Source organism: Pristis pectinata, chromosome 25 (genome assembly GCF_009764475.1).
Source record: "Pristis pectinata isolate sPriPec2 chromosome 25, sPriPec2.1.pri, whole genome shotgun sequence".
In the NCBI taxonomy this organism is placed as follows: Eukaryota; Metazoa; Chordata; class Chondrichthyes; order Rhinopristiformes; family Pristidae; genus Pristis; species Pristis pectinata.
In genome coordinates, this window is record NC_067429.1 from 21,023,300 (window position 1) to 21,044,154 (window position 20,855).

Genomic DNA, 20,855 nt, shown 5'->3' on the forward strand with positions numbered 1-20,855 from the left:
TACCCACCAATTTTCTCCCATCTCTTCTGCAAACACCAGATTGCTCTATTAGTTCCAGAGATGCTAAATTCTGAGTTTCCAACAGAGATAGCATACATGATAATTCCAGCAAGAAAAATTTCATCTGGTGTATAAGAATCCCACAATATTTTCATTTTAAATATATTTTAAATTTTGTGCTAATCACCAATTCTCTGACATTGCAAAAATGTAATTTAATGACAATGTCACAAAGGCATTGTGTTGTGAGCAACTGCCAGTGGCAGGTGTTAGAGGTATTCGACGATTAAGTGAAAGATTGAGTGAATAATAGATATTCCTTATATTTGTGTCTCACCACCTGATTTATTTTTCAGCTAAATTTTTTAAATTTTTAGAATTTTATTTACAGCATGGTAATAGGCCCTTCCGGCCCAACGAGTCCACGCTGCCCATTTTAAACCCAAATTAACCTACCCGTACGTCTTTGCAATGTGGGAGGAAAGCGGAGCACCCGGAGGAAACCCACGCAGACACGGGAGAACATACAAACTTACAGACAGCGATGGGAATCGAACCCCGATCGCTAGCACTGTAATAGCATTGCGCTAACCGCTACGCTACCGTGCCGCCTAACCCAAAAGATTCTGGGAATGATTATAAATAAGTATTACAATTAGACCAATTCTTGTGGAATTGGCTTCTTATGGACATGTTCCTCCTTTGAACCAAAGCTATAAATACTATACAGTTAACAAACTATGTATGGTGTTTGCACCTAGCCAGTCACTGGTAATTAGAGAAACAAGGGACTGCAGATGCTGGAATCTGAAGCAAAAAATAAACTGCCGAAAGAAGCCAGCGGGTCTGCAGCATATTTGAAGGCAAAGGGGATGTGTCAATGTTTTGGGTCGAGATCCAGCATCAGGACTGGGGGAGGGTGGGGGGGTGGGGGGTGGATGAAGGGGTGGGACTAGAGCTGATAGGTAGAAACAAATGAGCCTGATCAGGTTTCAGATCTCTCGGTGGGAAAGCATTTTGGAGATAGTGACCATAACTCCTTGACCTTTACCATAGCCTTGGAGAGGGATAGGAGCAGACGAAATGCGAAAGTATTTAACTGGGGGAGGGGGAATTATGATGCTTTTAGGCAGGAACTTGGGAGCATAAATTGGGAACAGATGTTCTTGGGCAAGTGCACAGCGGAAATGTGGAGGTAGTTTAAGGAATACTTGCATGGGGCTCTGGATAAGTTTGTCCCATTGAGGCAGGGTAAGGATGGTAGCGTGAAGGAACCATGGTTGACACGAGATGTAGAATATCTTGTCAAGAGGAAGAAAGAAGCTTACCTAAGGTTTAGAAAGCATGGATCAGACAGGGCTCTGGAAAGTTACAAGTCAGCCAGGAGAGAGCTTAAGAATGGACTTAGGAGAGCTAGAAGGGGGCATCAGAAGTCCTTGGTGAGTAGGATCAAGGAAAACCCCAAGACATTCTACACCTCTGTGAAGAATTAGAGAATGACTAGAGTGAGGGTAGGACCGATCAGGGATAAAAGAGGAAAGATGTGCCTGGAGTCGGAAGAGGTAAGGGAGGTCCTTAATGAATACTTTGCTTCGGTATTCACCAGAGAGGGAGACCTTGACATTTGTGAGGATGGCGTACAACAGACTGATATGCTAGGGTATGTCGATGTGAGGCAAGAGGATGTGCTGGAACTATTGAAAAACATTAGGATAGATAAGTCACTGGGGCCGGACAGGATATATCCAAGGTTATTACGGGAAGCTAGGGAAGAGATTGCTGCGCTTTTGACGACGATCTTTGCATCCTCACTGGCCACAAGAGTAGTGCCAAATGATTGGAGGGTGGCAAATGTTGTTCCTTTGTTCAAGAAAGGGACTAGGGATAACCCTGGGAATTACAGACCAGTGAGTCTTACTTCAGTGGTGGACAAATTACTGGAGAAGATTCTCAGAGACAGGGTTTATGGGCATTTAGAAAAGCATAGGCTGATTAGGGACAGTCAACATGGCTTTCTGAGGGGCAGGTTGTGCCTCACGAGCCTGAGTGAATTCTTTGAGGATGTGACAAAGCACATTGATCAAGGTAGAGTAGTGGATGTGGTGTACATGGATTTTAGTAAAGCGTTTGATAAGGTTCCTCATGGAAGGCTTATTCAGAAAGTCAGGAGGCATGGGATCCAGGGAAACTTGGCTGTGTGGATTCAGAATTGGCTCGTCTATAGAAGACAGAAGGTGGTGGTAGATGGAGGGTATTCTGCCTGGAGGTCGGTAACCAGTGGTGTTCTGCAAGGATCTGTTCTGGGACCCCTGCTCTTTGTGATTTTTATAAATGACTTGGATGAGGATGTGGAAGGGTGGGTTAGTAAGTTTGCTGATGATACAAAGGTTGGTGGTGTTGTGGATAGTGTAGAAAGTTGCTGTAGATTACAACAGGATTTTGATAGAATGCAGAGCTGGGCTGAGAAGTGGCAGATGGAGTTCAACCCAGATAAGTGTGAAGTGATACAATTCAGCAGATCAAATTCAAAGGCAGAATACAAGGTTAATGGCAGGACTCAGTGTAGAGGAACAGAGGAATCTTGGGGTCCACGTCCATAGATCCCTCAAGGTTGCCACTCAGGTCGATAGGGTTGTTTAGAAGGCGTATGGAGCGTTGGCCTTCATTAGTCGGGGTATTGAGTTCAAGAGCCGCGGGGTGATGTTGCAGCTCTATAGAACTCTGGTCAGACCACACTTGGAGTATTGTGTTCAGTTCTGGTCGCCTCATTATAGAAAGGATATGGAAGCTTTAGAGAGGATACAGAGGAGATTTACCAGGATGTTGCCTGGATTGGAGAGCATGTCTTATGAGCATAGGTTGAGTGAGCTATGGCTTTTTTCTTTGGAGGAGGAGGAGGATGAGAGGTGACTTGATAGAGGTGTACAAGATAATAAGAGGCATAGATTGAGTGACTTTTTCCCAGGGCAACAATGGCTAACACGAGGGGACATAATTTTAAGGTGATTGAAGGAAGGTATAAGGAGGATGTCAGGGTTACACAGAGTAGTGGGTGCGTGGAACGCACTGCCGGCAGAGGTTGTGGGGGCAGATACATTAGGGACATTTAAGACACTCTTAGATAGACACATGAATGATAGAAAAATAGGGCGCTACATGGGAGGGAAGGGTTAGATAGATCTTAGAGCAGGATAAAATGTTGGCACAACATTGTGGGCTGAAGGGCCTGTACTGTGTTGTAGTGTTCCATGTTCTATGTAAATGAGGTTGGGGGTGGATGGGAATGATAGGCAGATCGAGTTAAAAGTAGGGGGAAGTGAGGGCGGGGGAATAGAAAAGGTGAACAAAGGGAGAGATAACTTGGGAGGACTGGTGGGAGTGGGAAAGGAACATAAGGGGTGTGGGTTACCTAAAATTGAAAAATTCAATATTGAGCTATATTTATTTAACCAACTCAACTGAATTCACCTTGCCATTATCCCGGACAACGTTTTCATTGGAACATTTATTAAAATCTAAAGCTCTATGTTCCGGTATATTGAGCTGCAGACTACCCAAGAGGGATAGAAGGTGTTGTTCCAGTTTGTGTTTGTCCTCACCACGACAGTGGAGAAGGCAGAGGTCTGACATGCCGATGTAGGAGTGGGAGGTGAAATGTACGTTCTCCGTGTCTGTGTGGGTTTCCTCTCACATTCCAAAGACGTACAGGTTAGGAGTTGTGAGCATGCTATGTTGGCGCCGGAAGAGTGGCAACACTTGCGGGCTGCCCCCAGCACATTCTCATTAACGTAAAAAGACGCATTTCACTGTGTGTTTCGATGTAAATGTGATTAAATATCTATATACAACTGTAAGCTCAAGATGGCCGCTGTGGACAGAGTGCAGGTGCTCTGCAAAACAGTAGCCTAGTGTACCCTTGGTCTCGCCGATGTAGAGGATGCAACATCAAGAGCATTGAGTGCAATAGACCAGGTTTGAGGAGGTGCACGTGACTCCCTGCCTCACATGGAAAGGCTGTTTAGGTCCCTAGATGTCGGTATCAGAAGATATATATGGATAAGATATCTTTATTAGTCACACGTACATCGAAACACACAGTAAAATGCATCTTTTGTGTAGAGTGTTGTGGGGGCAGCCCACAAGTGTCGCCACACTTCTGGCGCCAACATAGCATGCCTACAACTTCCTAACCTGTACGTCTTTGGAATGTGGGAGGAAACTGGAGCACCCAGAGGAAACCCACACAGACACAGGGAGAACGTACAAACTCCTTACAGACAGCAGCCAGAATTGAACCCTGGTCACTGGCGCTGTAATAGTGTTACGCTAACCGCTACACTACTGTGCCTGCCCTTACCATACCGTGACAAGTGTTGCGGGGATAAGTGCCAGGGATGGGAGGGAAGGGATGACGGGAAAAGGGAGTTACGGAGACTTCGGTCCCTGTGGAATGCAGAGAAGGGAGGAGGATGTGAAGGGTGGTGGGATCCCATTGGAGCAGACGGAAATGGCAAAGGATGAAGTGCTGCACACGGAGGCTAGTGGGGTAAAAGCCGAGGACCAAAGGAACTCTATCTCTGTCTGACTGGGGAGAGGGGGTGAGAGAGCAGATGTGTGGGAGAAACTGAGAGAAGGGGATGGCGTCCTCACAGGAGATGGCAGGAGGAGGTGTGGTTGAGGTATCTGTCGGAGTTGGTGGTTTTATAGCAGATATCAGTGGGTAACTTTCCCGTTACTCTGCTCTCACACTCCCACCACTCCCCCCTCATTCCAGACAGAACAGACATAGAGCTTTCTTGGTTCTCACCTTTCACCTCAATAGCCTCCACATCCAGCAATCATCAATGCCTTTTCCAAGGGGATCCCACCACCAGTCAAATCTTACCCTCTCCCCCCTCCATTTTCCACAAGGACTCTCTCCATGACTCCCTGGTCCCCTCATCCTTTCCCCTGTCACTTTCCCTGCAACCAGAGGAAGTGCAACACTTGTGTCTTCACTTCCTCCCTCACCACCTCTACATCGGTGAGACCCAGTGTAGTCTGGGCGACCATTTTGCAGAGCACCTGCACTCTGTCCACAAATGGCCATCTTCAGCTTCCAGTTATATGTCATTTCAACTTCCATTCCCACACCGACCTGTCTGTCCTTGGCCTTTGCCACTGCCACAGTGAGTCCAAGCATTAACTAGAAGAACAACGCCTCATATTCTACTCTGGTAGCTTACAACCCAATGGTACAAACACTGAATTTTCCTATTTCAGGAACCCACACCCCGTGTTCTTTCCCCACTCTCATTAATCCTCCCAAGTTCTCTCTCCCTTTGTTTGCCTTCTCTATCCATCCCCCCACTAGCTCCATCTGCCCATCATTGCCCCCCACCTCTCCAATTCATCTGGTTCTACCTATCACCCACCATCTCCTGTCCCACCTCCCCCTGCACTTCTACATACTGGCCATCTTTTCATTTCCCCTCCAGTCTTGATACAGGATCTTGACCTGAAACATCAAAACACCTCTTTTACCTCCACAGATGCTGCTTGACCTGCTGAGTTGCATTAGGAATCAGATGAGTTCATTGAAAAGTACAGGAGTTTAATTATTTAACCAACTCAGCTGAATTCACCTTGCCATTATCCCGGTCAACATTTTGATTGGAATATTTATTCAAATCTAAAGCTAAACTTTACTCTTTCGACTCCGTTTTTTTTTCAGGGCTTCTAGTCACTTCTGCTTATCGTTACTTTTTCAGACAAAGATTTCTTATCAAGCTTCAGTAACCTCAAGCAAATGGAAAGGTTTCATGAGCACAGCAGATCAGAAGCTGCATCTTAGATTATGACTTGGTTGGACACAGGGATAGACAATTCACCTGGTCTAGCCAAAACTATCACTCTAACCTTTCTCCAAATTTGAAAGATTGGACAAAAAACTTCAAAGAAAACTCAGTGGGCAGATGTAGTTAATGGTAAAGATCCAAATTAGCCAAAGGAGATGAAGAAGTGAAACCACATGCTGAAACTTTCTGTGAGGAAGAAGGGTCACATTTGTAACTAATCTAAGGGGACAGAGATTTTACAAATCTTTTCTTATGGATAATCTGAGGCAGGCACATGGAGGAATGAAGAATGTGAAGCAATCTTGACTTGAGACAACAAAATCATTTAAAAAAACTATCAAAACATGCACAAAATTCTATCAAAGCTTGTACTAGATTCGTTAGCCAAAACCATCAGTGATTGCTCAATTATGATGTCACAAAATGTCTCCTGAGCAAAACACATAAGAACATTAAAAATACAGGCAAATGTAGACCTAACAATCCTGAGCCTCCTTCACCTTTCAATGTCATGCCCAAAAGCAATCATAGCTCAATAAATCCCTCACAATATGTTCTTCCCTCTCCTGAAACAGGAAGTCATTGAAACTCTTCGTTCCATGATTGTTATCACGCAAGTAGTAGCTCTTCACATGGTAGCTTCACTGATGAATGTCAAACTTCATTTGGGTTTTGAGGGTCATTTCAGCTTCATTCACAAGCTGAATCCATCCATATCCCAACAGAGTCATTGCTTAATTATTCTGCTCTTTGCTGGTGGGGCACAATGGCTAATCACGTTGCCCTTCCTGCCACATGGACTGAGATCAACAAACTTAGCATCGATGAAGTCTGAAGCTAGGACTTTCCTGGTCTGCAAGGTTCAGTTCCACATTTGCAGCAACTTTATTCACTAAACCAACTTATGCTTCCAAGCAGTTACCCAAGGAACAGGATGACAAAATCCACATCAATAATTGCACCCATAATCAAGGCAAGCATCCCTTCAGTCACATTAAACACACCTACCAAAATCCTTCATGCTGTCCGGGTCCGTCTCGTCCAAAAAGAAATAACCACACTTCACAGCTCGGTGCACCTCAAAACAGAGTCCCAGACACGCATCGTCTACGAGATCAGAATAGATCTCATGAGCTATGGCCTGAAACACAAAGCTCACAGGTAAATGGAAAGAGATCCACAATAAAGAACAGTCATGAAGGAGGTTAACTGACTTGTCCTCAGACAAGCCAAAGGAAATCTAACAATCTCACTTCAAATATGCTTTCTTACTAAGGAATGCAGTTTTGAATGTTATCATTAGGGATTGCAAAATGATAGCAACTTTCACTAAGATACTTAAATCAAGAAATTCCTGGGATCTTTTTTTTGAACTCCCTCCCATGGTAAATAGCCTCAATGTGAAGCAGTGGAATGTTGGATTTCTGTCATTAGAGCACACCACACCAGAATCCTCTTGTGGGGCTCCTGGACATGTAACCATTTGCATGCTTTGAACTGACCTCTTAATCCCACACTAAATGGGTCCATGTGTCGAACTACCGGTTTTTATTGGACCCAGCACCAAGTTGCATCATATTCCAATGGCTTTTCTGCAGAAAGGAGCAGCAAACCACAATATATATATTAAGAAATCATTATGAGCATGCAGTGAACTGAAAGGCGATGGCATAGAGGTGACACAGATCTATAATTTTTCTACTGAAATCACGAAACATCAGGATAACTATGGATGGCATTCGAGCCACTTGCAAAATTAAAAGGCTGAAAACATGCTGCCAGCAACTCTTCTATTTAAATAATTTCGATGGATCACAATTATCCTGTCCATGCCCATTCAAAGCCATGCACAATAACATCACTGTGATTCAGCTCATGCTTTTAAATCCCTGTCTGACATCACCCATTCCTTGCCCAGCTAGTTACCCATTCTGACAATAAAACCCAAGCACATGGAGAGACACAAACAGCAGAGTAACTTCTGTGGAATCAGCTGTGGTTTGTTTCTCATTACCTAGCAGCACAATTTTGAGACCCCCACGGAGCACAACATATAGAAACAATGCACAATGAAGACAGGTAATGCCTGTACAGGTGCTTAGGAGCCTCAAGCTCACAGGGCTATCCCCATGCTACCTGCAAGTTGGTAGCCACAACTAAAAATACTATTAGCCTATCAAACAGGAATTGGTGAAGGTCACATGGCCCCTTAATCCTGCTCCACCATTTAATATGACTGAACTGTTTCATTAACCACACTCTCCTTACATAACCCCATACCACTCAATTACCCTAGTGCTCGAGGATCCATCGGTCTTGAATATATTCAATGACTGATCATCCAATAGGCTTCTGGTTAGAGAAATACAAAGATTCACAACCATCTGGATGAAGAAATTTCTTCTCATCTCATACTAAACACTCATCCCCTCATCCTTAAGACTATGAATTTCAGTCACGATGGAGGCGAAGCCTCGTTAAGAAGCCCAGCCTTCTGGCAGTCGCTCAGTGAAAAGCCATGTACAGTTTCACATGAATTACTGCTTCAAAAACAAAATTGCAAAAGATGAAGCAAAGAAATACACGGAAATCCAGCGTTGAAGACAGAACTTTTATTCAATCAGTGAACCATAAGTGCAGCCTCAACATAAAGAAATGTGTGATAAACATCAAAAGCATTCAACGCTGGGTCACGCAAGCATGGTAGAGCAATGAAACGCAGTGATAGAGAACAGAAGAGGGTTTTGGGGGGTACTGGCCTGCTCTGCGGAACTTTCAGGGGTAGCGTCATACTCCATGGCCTGGTCACTGTGCTCTCTGTTCATCTGCCTCTGGTCACGTTTCAGCTGCCGCCAGTATTTCTGCTTCTTCTCCGAAGAAACCCGCTTCAGCTTGGGCATGGCTGCAGAGTTCGCACTGAACGATTTTCTTATGAAACGACTTTGCTCGTCATCTGTTCTATCAGGTTAAGAGAACAGAAATTTAGGCCAATCTACATCATGCCGAGAAGCTGAGCAAAATTATTCTAAGTTTAGTCAGTGCGAGTGGTCCACCTAGGCAGATTCAGTTCCCAGAGACTGTTATACACCCAGTGATTGGCACACACTATAGAAACACTGACTAAAAGTAAAAGATGGAATCAGTCAGTGTACTCACCAATTAATCCAGAGCCACTTTATTCATTTTCCATATCTGAGGAGCAGCTGGTATTCTGGACGATCTATCTTCGCTTGTGACCAAAAAGAAATCTTCAAGATTTGCTCAAAGTTTTCTTTCCTCTGACCCCAGAAAGCTCTAAAATGTAAAAAGAAGGCGCTATCCCATTGACTTCCTGCCATGGGATTGTCACAATGGCAAGCTCACTTTGAAATTATCCATCAGCATTGAAGATTATATTCAATTCATGGAGATCAAGAATCTGTACACTCGGTTACAGAGAACAGCAGAGATCCGCAGGAGAACTTCACAGCAGATTACCAGGTGCCTGAGACCGAACGAAGATGGCTCGCCAGGTGAGAGTTTAGCGTAACCCTCAATTAATTGCGGAAAATAAAATCAATGCACTGCAAATTTCTTGGTCTAACCTAAAGCTCCTCTTTTTGAGTTTTCATATACAGAATGTTACGAATAAAAGGTCAGGATGCATATTTTGTATTAGTGCTCATTGCATGTTGTGGACCACATCCAAACAGATATCTCTGCCCATTTCTCAGAACATCAAAGCTTAAAAGATTAGGCGAAGTCTGCTCCTTAAACAAGTTAAGTAGACTCTGTGGTTACTTCTATTCCATTTCCTAGGTGTCTTAGGATCACTCCAAGCCTTTTTATTTGATAACATGGGTCAGAGGTGAAATGCAACGGGCTAAAAATGCATCAAATGAAAGGCCTCCTACATGAAGAAGCGAGGTCAAGTCTGAGGAATAAGAAGAAATGCAGAGGAATGTCCAAGAGCAAGATTATCACAAGGATGATTGTGCACAAAAATGTCCATTGTCAAACATTAGAAATGAAAACATATCCTGAGATCAAAATTAATCCTGTAGATGGTAATTTCAGTGTTGTAAATGACCTTCACCATTTGCACCATACATATAGGTGCCTGTGGAACCTGTAAAAATGGTGCCCTGGTGAGGCTCAGCTTCCCAGTAAGTTCAGCCACTTTTCTCTATCCAATTCCCCTTACTGCGTCAGGCATGAAATCAGCATCTTACTTAAATCCTTCGGAAAGACCAGATGAAGGAAATTTATTTTCGAGTGCATAACATGCACAGAGAAGCGCGGTCAAGTGTAAACACTAAGAGTAACAGACATTCACACTGAGAGAAAGCAGAGACACAGGGGAAGAGATGGAAGAAAAGATAGTTGAGGGTGCGTTCAAAAGGCTGTAATAAAATAAAGGGATACCGAAGAGGTTGTTAACAATACAAAGGAATTGGGAGCAGTTTACAGTTGAAAGAGGAACCTGAAATACATCAAAACCCCACACAGGTATAAAACACAGATAGCGACAAATAAACTGCCAGATTTATTTCTACTGCATCTGATGAAAACCCATGGTTATGACTTAAGGTGGCCTGAAGCAAGCCGTCCTTTTAGTATTCTTAAAATAATTCTTCTATATGTGTATTATGCACACAGATTACACATACTCTCTCAATGACCACTCATGCATACCTTCTAAACAAACACACATGGAACAGATACACACTTACCAGATGCTTATTCTCATACTGCACACAGACATCATCACTCATTAGATATATACATCCATGCACCATTAAAACCAAGCAAGCATACAATCCACACCACATTTGTTATTGAAACAAGACAAATTCCCAAGTCTCCTTACCTCGGATTTGCTGTTCTCCAGGCCAGGTAACGACATTGCTTCCATTTTCATTGGCGATCAGTATTGTGTGCTATTTTCTTCCTACATAGTAACGAGGTGGTCACTAAGAATACTAAGAGAAAGTAATCTGTTAGTTTAAAATGATCACAGGAAATTGAAACCTACACTTAACCAGGGGCATCAGGTAAAACTAATTTGGGGGGTGGGGCAGGCAAGTTGGTGGAGAATCTGCTCAACTAACAAGCTTCACAATAGGATGTAGTACATACAGTAAGCTTATATATTAATCTTACTATTAGTTATTCTTATTTATTATTAATCTTATTATTAGTTAATTCTACAGCTGACTTTATGCTCAATATTTCCAATGATATATTGAATTAAAGCGGTATGTAAAATGTAACTGTATTGAAATAAAGAATAAATCATAATTTAGTCAATCTGATGTGTACACAAATTTGAATTTGGTAGCTTTTCTATAAAAGACAGGTTTTATATGCTGTAATGATACACAAGAATATTCTACCATTACCCATACATCAAAATATATCTGAATCGCAGAATGAGCTTTGTAATCTTATTTTATGATTGCCAACTTTTACTAATGAAAGCTGCAGGATTAGAACCAGCTCTAGACATGGAGCTTCTTGCTTCTTCAAGTCGATCAATTATTAGATCCCACAGATCTGGACACAGGAGAAAACAAAACAAGTTCTGAGGAAGGGTCACTGACCCGAAAGGTTGCCTATATTGCTTTCGACAGACGCTGCTTGACTGGCTGAGTTCTTCCAGCCTTTTGTTTTTCTGGACGTGGAAGATACAGAAATTTATCAGAAATCTGGTAAACTCTCTGATTTTAGATGATTCAGCACCACCCTCCAAAGGCATGGCTTTTGCCAACTTGCACTACAGCACCCTGGATTCCAGGTGAACGGGCAAATCCAGTTAAGTCTGGAGATACGCAAAGATGGTAACCAGGTGGAACACTACATCAGGACTGATTAGAATCTGCGTAACACATTGGACCATTTCAATTTGCATTTTAAAGATATAAAGAGTATTTTTTCCTCTTCCCCGTCCATAATGTATCATTCACAAACATTTCTTCTGAAAAGATCTGGTATGCTGTGGTTGTGTTCTGAGCCAGAAATGTTATTTCACCGAGCAGATGATCTTCTCTACCTCCCTGGGTTGATGTTCCCCCTCCTTGCCTACATCTGCAGATTCAGCTCTCAGGCTGACTTCCAAACAGTATCTGCAAGACACCCCCCCCCCCTTTCTCAGATCGCTTCCCCTCAGCCTAGATTTGGGACATACTGCATTCTTTCATTCTGTTGTTGCAGGATTCAGACTCGAGATCCTTCCTTTCTCGGACAGCACCTGCAGCCTCTCTTCTCAGCCTGCCCTGGACATCCATCCCCATGCTGGACCGTACCTGGGACCTCTCCCTCAGATTGCATCCCGCAAGATGTTCCCCTCTCCTCCCTTGGGTTTCCCCCTCTTCCCCATGCAGCAGGGATCTCTCAGCGCTAGCAGATTCCCCTTCCCTCCCACCAACTCCCCCCCCCCCCCCCCCCCCACCCAACTTGTCCCCTGCGGTCCCCTCTCTCGGGCTGTACCTGCAGATGCCTCTCTGGCGCCACGGCTTCCGGACCAATCAATCCTGAATGGTGCAACCGTGCAGCCGCGGGTCCATGTCCTCTAGAGCCCGGCAGCGCCCCCGACCCCACGGCCCTCCTGCATCTCTGCTCCTTCCCACACAGCCGCTTCCGATCCGCGCCCCGGCTCTGCGCCCTTCTCTCTCCCTCGGCGCAATCGCACCTCACGCCCGGGCTGCCATTCCCGCAGCGAGCCAAAGCGGCCGGCCCCCCACCACCACCACCGAGCCGCGACAGTGCTGGAGGCGTTGCGATGGCAGCCGCTGCGGCCCCCCTCCTCCTCCTCCCCCTGCTCCACCGGGCCCGCTCGTCTCCCCCCTCCCCCCGGCCGGCCGCCCGCCCGCCCGCTCTGCCCAGGCCGCGTGCGGCGTAACCTGAGAGCGGAAGCGCGTCACCAGCCGCCCGGCGATGGACGGGGGCCGCCGGCCAATAAGAGGTGGGCGCGGCCGACCAATGGGAGGGGCGGGTGGGCGGGCAGTGCCACCGACAGCTCGGGGTGGCCCAGGAAGCTCCGGAAAGTTGCGCAGCGGGGAGGGAGGCGGTCGGCCCTGGGCAGGGGTGGGCGTGCACCCCCCGTCCCCAGACACTCCCGGTGGAGCAGGACTGCAAGCTCCGTCCTTGGCATTCCCTCTCCTCCCCCACCCCAGTCAATTAGTGCTGGGAAGCGGTTTGGGATGCAAGGTTCCTGGGCTGGGTTTGCACCCAGATGCCCACCCATGTCCAGGTCGCCTGTGAATTGGTATTACAAGCAAATATCCCCGGTGTGTAATGTCCACTCTTCCAAAGCTGGGACAGAAGAGGAATGCTGCAGTTATATATCTCACTACCGTCGATATATTAGGCTTTTGCAATAAAAAGTATTCGATTCCTATGCCACTTCTTGAGCTCCGCTGAGCTGTTCCCTCAACTGGTCATTGTGTTCCTAATAATCCGTTTCTTTGCAGCCGACTGAATGGTTTCTTTTGTGTAACTGAGTGCTGGGAAGTTCTGTCCCTTTAACTAAAAAGGACAATGAGAAGAAACTGCGTTTAGTTTAAGACATCGCACTCATAACATGAACAAAGGAAAAGATTACAATCAGTATCGCATGAAGTGGGACAAGACTTCTCTCGCCTTGTTGACAGTAAAGTGTCAAGTTACGGTTTCATTTGTGTTTTTTTAAATTTTTGCCTCTACTTTTCCCGGAAGGTTAGTGGGTCTCAGGTAAAATGCAAGTCCTGTACAATACGGTTATATTTGCCATAAAATGCAAGGCAACTTAAATGTACCGTGGATCGAAATCTAATTAGCTGATATAAATAAAATTGAGCTTTTAAAAGTGATCTGCAAATATTTTGACCAATTGCAGTGGACCCAAGTTTGCGAGGTGTGAAATCTAGGTAACCATTAAAACTGCAATCATGAGATTTCTTGCTGGAGGAGTCCGGTCACAAATTTATCTGAAGTTAAAATAATTCTTTAAGAGCAAAGCTATAGCGATAAATGATTTATACAAACAACAAGTATTTGCACAATTTCATGTACAACTACTCCAAAGGCCTAATATCAAACCAGATTTTTGAGACGACTCATGTGAGATCTCACTGCATAGAAACCAAATGGGCCAGGCCAAGTTTCACCTTAATACCTTGGAACAGATGCAATTTATAGACCACTAGAGGATGATTTATACTGCTCAAATCACAAGGTCAAGACAGATTGAGACTTTGTGTCACTTTCTAGAAATGTATTTTAAATGGAATGTGCTAAATTGCTTAACAGGCATATCTGTACATTACATGGATGCTATCATTTGCTCTTGGGTCTAAAGGCCTCATATATAATGTGAAGAAACAGTGATGGAGTATAAATGACTAAAATCTTTTGCTTGGAATCAGTTTAGCAAAAAAAGTATTTTTTTTTAAAATGAACCCACTTGAAATGCAGGAGTTTCAGAACAGCACTGCTGATTCTTGGATCCAAGAACTGTATGTAACATGTAGGTTTTTAATCTAAGCTGCAGATAAGAACCTGACAACAATAACAACAGATAAATCAGTTGCAGGCAAGGAACAGATGCATGAAGGGGATTTGTAAATCATGAATGGGTGAAGTACACACAAATTTGTTGAGAGAAATATTAGAATTTTCAAAGAGGGAAACCAGAAAACTGTATTTGGATTGTCAAAACTTATTCATATTGCTCATGCAAACTAGTCACCTGTGATTGGGCTGAACAACAACAGATTGAAAACTGGATAATGAACAGGAAATAAACAATAAAGAAATTATTTTTCAGGTCAACAGGGACTGGGGCCTACGCAAGCACCACAAGGAATAGTACTTGGACCCCACTATTTCAGTCTATAGTAATTATTTAGAAAAAGGGACTGCAGGATGTCCATACTTCTTGACAATGCAAACCCAGGGTGAAATTAAACCAAGGGAAATGCTAACAGTCTGCAAAGGGATGTGGATAAATTAAGGAAGTTGAAAGACATAGGTATTATAAACATGGAGAAATTGAAATAACCTTTGGTAGGAAAATTAAAGCAAACTCCTTAAGTAGATTCCTAGTTATATAGCACAGAACTAGACCCACCTCATCCACAGTGACCAAGATGCCTATCTAATCTAATCCCATTTGCCTACATTTGGCCCTCATCCTTTTAAACATTTTCCATGTAAAATAAATGTGAAAGAAAAAACATTGATATTCAGAAGGTCATTCATTGGCAAGAATCAAAATAAATGCATCAGCACAAGAAATTAAACAGATAATTGGGTTATAAAAATACTTCAAATTATTCACGACCTTTGCTATAACAAACTACACACTGAACAGTCTGTGTCTCCTTCCCTAATGAAAGATATACCTGCAATAGAGGAATATCCAACGAGGATACACTGGACTGATCCCTGCCACTGCTGGATGGTTCTTTGAGAAAAGATCGGAGTACACAGCAGGTATTTTCCAAGTTTAGGATGGAAGCAAACTCATTGAAACAAAGTTATTGAGCAGCTTGCTAAAGTTAGGAGGAGGTTATCCCTGGGTATGGAATCTAGCACTAGAAAAGTACATCAGAATAAGGTGTATGCTCCAGGACCAAAATGAGAAATGTGTCAAGATTTTGAATCTTTGGGATTTACTACACTAGGCTGCTGTGGCTGTGTGGTAATTGAATATATTCAAGGGGGGAGCAATACATGTTTGGGTAGAGAATCATGGGGCATTCGGAAAGTATGACAATGTGGAATTGCATAGATCTGCATATGCAAAAAGGCCAAACAGTCATGTTCTGCTTCCAGTAATGTTTTTGTTTCTAACAGCTCTGCCTCAAAAGGACAATCCATTTCCAGGAAGAGTAACCTGCTTCACTATTCAATTGGATCGTGATCATTGTTGCAACTCCTTAAAGCTGAACATTTCCTAATAAGCAGCTCTAGCCCAACAGAAAAAAAACATGCGTTCTTGAAATACCCTTTATCTAAGCAACCAATGTTCTGGGAGAAAATAATTCAGACCTTCACTCCTAAAATGCCTTGCTCTAAATTTTAAATATTTATCCTCATGCTCTTGCCTCCCTCACCCAAGGAAACTATTTCAATGTTTTAAACAGCTTTATCAGTTCACTGTCATCTATACTTAAGAACATAAGTCACATTTATGCAATCATTCTTGTAATTTAGCACTCTTAAAGCCTTGAGTGTTATTAGCATTGTAGGACGATAACCACCCCTTCCATATATCCTAAAATACCACAGGTGTGAGTGTCAATCAATTCTAGTGGTTTAACTTACTGCTGTAATAAATGTGGAAACAAGATTGGACCAGTATGGGTTTCAGCTCCATTTTACATAGACCTCAAACACAAGTTCTGGTTCTTGCCTCTGATGTTAGTGATATCACATTGACCAACATCACACTATCATATTGTCTCTAGTCAGGGGGTCTTACTAGAAAGCCAGGCTGATACCCTGGCTACATGAGGAGTCATTTCCACAACCCCAGCCCCCACCCAAGATCAAGAGAGCGTGATTAACTGATGTTTCTCATGGTAGAAAAGCTCAATCCTAAATAGAGGTCCACACCATAGTGAAATTCCATCATGCTTAATTATCCCCGACCTCTGGTATATTCTGCAATCCCAAAGGCTAAAACATCTTTATATATAAATAAATTGGTAATGTGTTGCAATAGGGTTAATTATTTTTTGTATTTTTAATTAAATTTGCCCACTCTGCTTTATTTCAATTCCATTGCAGAAGATTGGACAGCCCAAGGACACTAATGCTGTATGAGCATTTTCTTAATCATCAAGGGCATTTTCCTTACTTCCAACTGCATCACATTTTGAACAGTTACTAATCCATTTTCTCTGCAGTGCAAGGTTGTACTGACATTAATGTAGGTTTTAAACATAGACAAATAACAAGGATGAACCCTTCTTCATAAAGGGATTATCTTACTATACTTCAGCAGCAAATACTCAATGGATGGCAATTTTAAGTTTAATGAGCTACTAGACTTGAGCCATTGTATTTGGGTAATGTCTGAAATTCTGCTCACAATTGGAGTACATATTTAAGACTGTCCCACAAGTGACTGTTATTTACAAAGTGGCTCCTAGATTTCCCACATAAACTATGAACCCACAGTAATGTGGTCCAAATATGGTATGCAATTTCATCTATACAGCACGAGGTCAGGAAAGCTTTTTATGTTAATTTTAGCATCTCAACTATAGAGCATGACTATTCAGCTTTTGTTAAAAATCATCCACAAGATGTGGATGTCACCAGCAATGTCAGAATTTATTAACTATCCACAATTACTCTAAAGGAAAGCAGTGATTCAACTGTTTTCTTTTAAAAACAAATTAAAAGGTTAAATTTAAAGTGTGAAATTAAAAGCTAATTATTTGAATTGAATCCCATTCAAACTCACGTCTGTGGATCAATGGTCCAGAATTGTAACTGCTGTTCTAGCAACTTAACCACTATACGCACCACACTATGTTCTCAAAGCCAGAAGCTAGTTATTCAATGAAAGGAAACACAATTTAGTGTCTCTGACTGTGCCTTTTCAACAATCATTTCCCATCTTGGAATTCTCAGCAAATACACAATCCAGAGAATTGGACAATGTGCTTCATTGTGTGCTCACTCCTCCTAGAGAGTGAGTGTATGAATGTGAGTGTGAGCATGCACACATTTCACTGCAGTGTTCATGACCCCTTATTTCCAAGGCAAGTTCAAATAATTCTATTCACCTAGCAAACAAGTTCTTATTTTTTTTTAATGGTTGCTGATAACCACTAGAACAAAAGGAACGCTTTCCCTATAAAATGTTTCAGAAGTTCCAACATCAAATTACAAGAATCTGCAAATACAAATCAGTGAGGCATTCTCTCTACAAAACAATCTTTAAATATTAGAAAAATTTCCAGAAGGTCACAGAAGCTAAAAGTAACATGGTACGTATGGGTTACTAGCACAGCTTCACGGGAGTGCAAAAATGCACTCATTTCACCTCTTACAGTACACACGCCCAGTGCTCCCGGCCTTACTGTAAGAACCAGAAAATAAAATGGAAAGTAAAGCTGCAAAATACAAACAACATTATATACAGATACCATACATCCTCATTCAAACCCAATACAAGTACGACAAAGTGCCTCGTTCAGTACCCTTTAAAAAGACATCCACCCTGCTCTGAAGCTGGGCACAAGCTGAAAGGTATTCAGTCATGATCCGGAGTTTAAGCAAAGCTGCAGTTGGAGAAAGGCTCAGTTTCATGGTGTTCTTCTACCACCCACTCCACCTCCCTCCATTTTACATTGAACTCTTGTAGGTTTACCATGAGAACACACAGGAGGACAGGAAGGTCCGTTTTGGTTGCAGAGACCACAAACTCTCATTCTGCCTCTCCTTTTCCAAGTTGGATCTAGAAAATTTATTCACACTTCCTGTATCATGAAGCAAGTTTCTTTCCAGTCCCCAAATTTGTAATTATTCCTTAATTCTGGTGTGCAAAGAAATCAGAAACAAAAGTCTCGCCATGTGTTATGCAAAGAAAAGTGCTAAGCTTGTATTTGTGAAAGATACTGCAGTACTGTAGTGTTCCAAACCCAAGTCAGCAATGCACGTGACCTGACTTCAGCTCTGCGCTCTCTCTCAAAGGACTCCGGGAATAAAACCTTTCAACTCTACAATCCAAAGGATGAAACTGTATTAAAAAACTTCACAATATGCTTTGCATTTGGTTTCATGACCAGAGTTAATGTACATTCCATTCAGAAGTGACGAAACAGAATCTGAAGATACAAAGCTATTTGCAGTCTCTGCTGCATCTAGAACATCAAGATTAACTTCCACCAATATAGTGACGCTTCAATCAAGTCAGATTGACAGACTAAAATGATACAAAATACTTCAGCCTCTGCAGTTACATCCTCCATAAGTTAAACACTATGAGGAAAGACTACACATGCAGAAAAATAAAGTAACCAGAAAGTGTGTTGGAAAGATAACAGATTCCTTTGCAATCTTGAAGGGCACTGAGCAACAGGAGCACATTTCTTCCATCTGCCCTAAAATGAACGAGCAATTGCTTTGGTGCAGACTTCTCAATAACTTTGTTCACATTACTAAGAAGATTCCATTCACAAAATACCAAAACTGAAACCTCCCTTAAAAACATTCCTTTGTATTTACAAACTGCAACATCACAAAATACTCTTCACTGATTCAGACTAGCATACTTGTACACAAGCTCTGGCCTGTTCCATTGTCAGATTGATCCCTTGCCCAACAGAAGTACCAGGGAAGCCAACTTTGGGGAAATATTGAATAGATGGCTTCAATGCTTGCCATGTGATCACCCTGATATTTCTGTTCTCCTTAAATCACAAAACAAATTGTACAAGGGACCAGAACTAGAACCAGGTAAATGAGGCCGAAACCAACTTCACTGTAATCATATTAAAAAAAAATAAAAATTCAAAGCTTTTGTGCCTGGCAATGCAAGTATGAATGACCTGATAAACCAAACACAGTTTTTTTTAAATACTGAGTGACTTCACTCTCAACACACAACTACTTTGATCTTGTGTGCCTAAGCTTCCGATCACAAAATTTATTCCAAGCCATACCAGAGAATTTGTATGTCAGTTTTTTTTTTAAATGGTCCTGAATGTCACTCATTAGCACATAGACAGAGGGTCATTTCTGAGTAATTTGCATCTGGGATTGTTCGAGTGAAAAACCACTACTAATTCTTTATTTGGTCCATTCTTACTTGCATCACTAGTGGTTTTCAAGGAGCTGAAAGCAACTCAGGAAAGCCCAGAAAATTCGTTCCACGAAACTGACTGGACTGGACAATGATGGCTGGATCACATCAGATTTAGTATGTCTGCTTCTGCCACTTGTCTCTCAAACAGTGCTGGTAGTGGGCATGAGGGCTCATCTTTTGGCCCCTGATAGTTTCCAGTACTGCCTGGAAGATCAAAGCAGAACACTTCAGTCGGAGTCCGAGTCGGAGGACTCTTCAGATGAAGAACTGCTGCTGCTGTCGGACTGGTTTTCATCTTCCTCTTCATCCTCATCTTCATCTGCATTCTAGGAATGAAGCATAGAAAATGTTCAGCAAGCAATGGTTTGCTAGTAGACCTTCCATTAAAGTTATACATTAGTGGGACTGAGGGTGGAAGAGTGAGGGGAAATCTTCTGCAAAGGGGCTAACCAGCAAACAAATTACTACAATTTCTAGTTTAAATAGAAGCTCGTGTGTGAACAATTGATTGCAAGTCCTTTGTTATCCATTAAAGAATGATCTCAAGGTGCAGATCACAAGCAAAGTTTGTAAACCAGTTAGTGAAAATGAAAAATTAACTTAAACATCACAATCAGCCACAATGGCTTTCCAACATTCCAACTATTTGCTCCGTAATCATTCTTCGAAACAGCTAAGCTGTTGAAAACTTTAATTCCTTTCACCAGCAGCCACAACTCTGGAACAGCTACTTCCCTTCAATCACTCTGTTCTTGAACCAACCTGCACAACCCTAAGCACTACCCCAGTAGAGCAACACTGTGACCAACCTGCACTACAATGGACTTTTTGTTTTAATTGTGTTCTTTCTTGTAAAACTTGTGTACAATTTATGTCTAATTTAGGTTTTTATTGTGAATGTGTATCTGATGCTGTGCCCGTGATGCTGCAAGCAAATTTTTCATTGCACATATGACAAACTCGACAATACCCACCAAGAAACACATTGGATAAATGGGGTAACTTTAGCACGTGAAGCACGACTTTGGGAGTTGGATTTTGCACTCCAAAGCTTGAAACTTAAGCCTCCATGAAATTTTATCCTGCATTTCTGGATCTTTCTCCAATACTCAATTTCTGTGACTGAGGTCGTGCTTCCCTGTAATACCAGCGGTTGTGTCTTTAGCCATGTACTTCATATTCTGGCAATTTCCCCCTCCCTGGGTTTTAAACCAATCAACTTGAGGACTATCTTT

The 20,855-nt window shown here is 42.6% G+C and overlaps 2 protein-coding genes across 14 annotated transcripts in view; both read right to left on the reverse strand.

The window, feature by feature from the left end:
• Nucleotides 1–12,661, reverse strand: part of atxn7l3a (ataxin 7 like 3a) — a 52,514-nt gene extending 39,853 nt beyond the window's left edge. Inside the window, exons 1-5 of one of the 4 annotated variants that reach the window (XM_052038727.1) lie at nt 12,306–12,661; nt 10,687–10,798; nt 8,994–9,750; nt 8,597–8,795; nt 6,846–6,978 (exon numbers count right to left, since the gene is read on the reverse strand). In XM_052038727.1, the coding sequence (XP_051894687.1) occupies nt 6,846–6,978; nt 8,597–8,737 (274 nt within the window). In that variant the 5' untranslated portion in view covers nt 8,738–8,795; nt 8,994–9,750; nt 10,687–10,798; nt 12,306–12,661. Of the gene's footprint in view, nt 1–6,845; nt 6,979–8,596; nt 8,796–8,993; nt 9,751–10,686; nt 10,799–12,305 lie in introns of those variants that run through there. The other 3 variants (XM_052038726.1, XM_052038730.1, XM_052038729.1) reach the window with 3 other exon arrangements.
• Nucleotides 12,662–17,604: 4,943 nt separating this feature from the next.
• Nucleotides 17,605–20,855, reverse strand: part of ubtf (upstream binding transcription factor) — a 52,340-nt gene continuing 49,089 nt past the window's right edge. For all 10 annotated transcript variants that reach the window (XM_052038518.1, XM_052038517.1, XM_052038516.1 and 7 more), the window contains one exon: nt 17,605–19,946. In XM_052038518.1, coding sequence (XP_051894478.1) covers nt 19,848–19,946 — 99 coding nt within the window. In that variant the 3' untranslated portion in view covers nt 17,605–19,847. The remainder of the gene's footprint in view (nt 19,947–20,855) is intronic.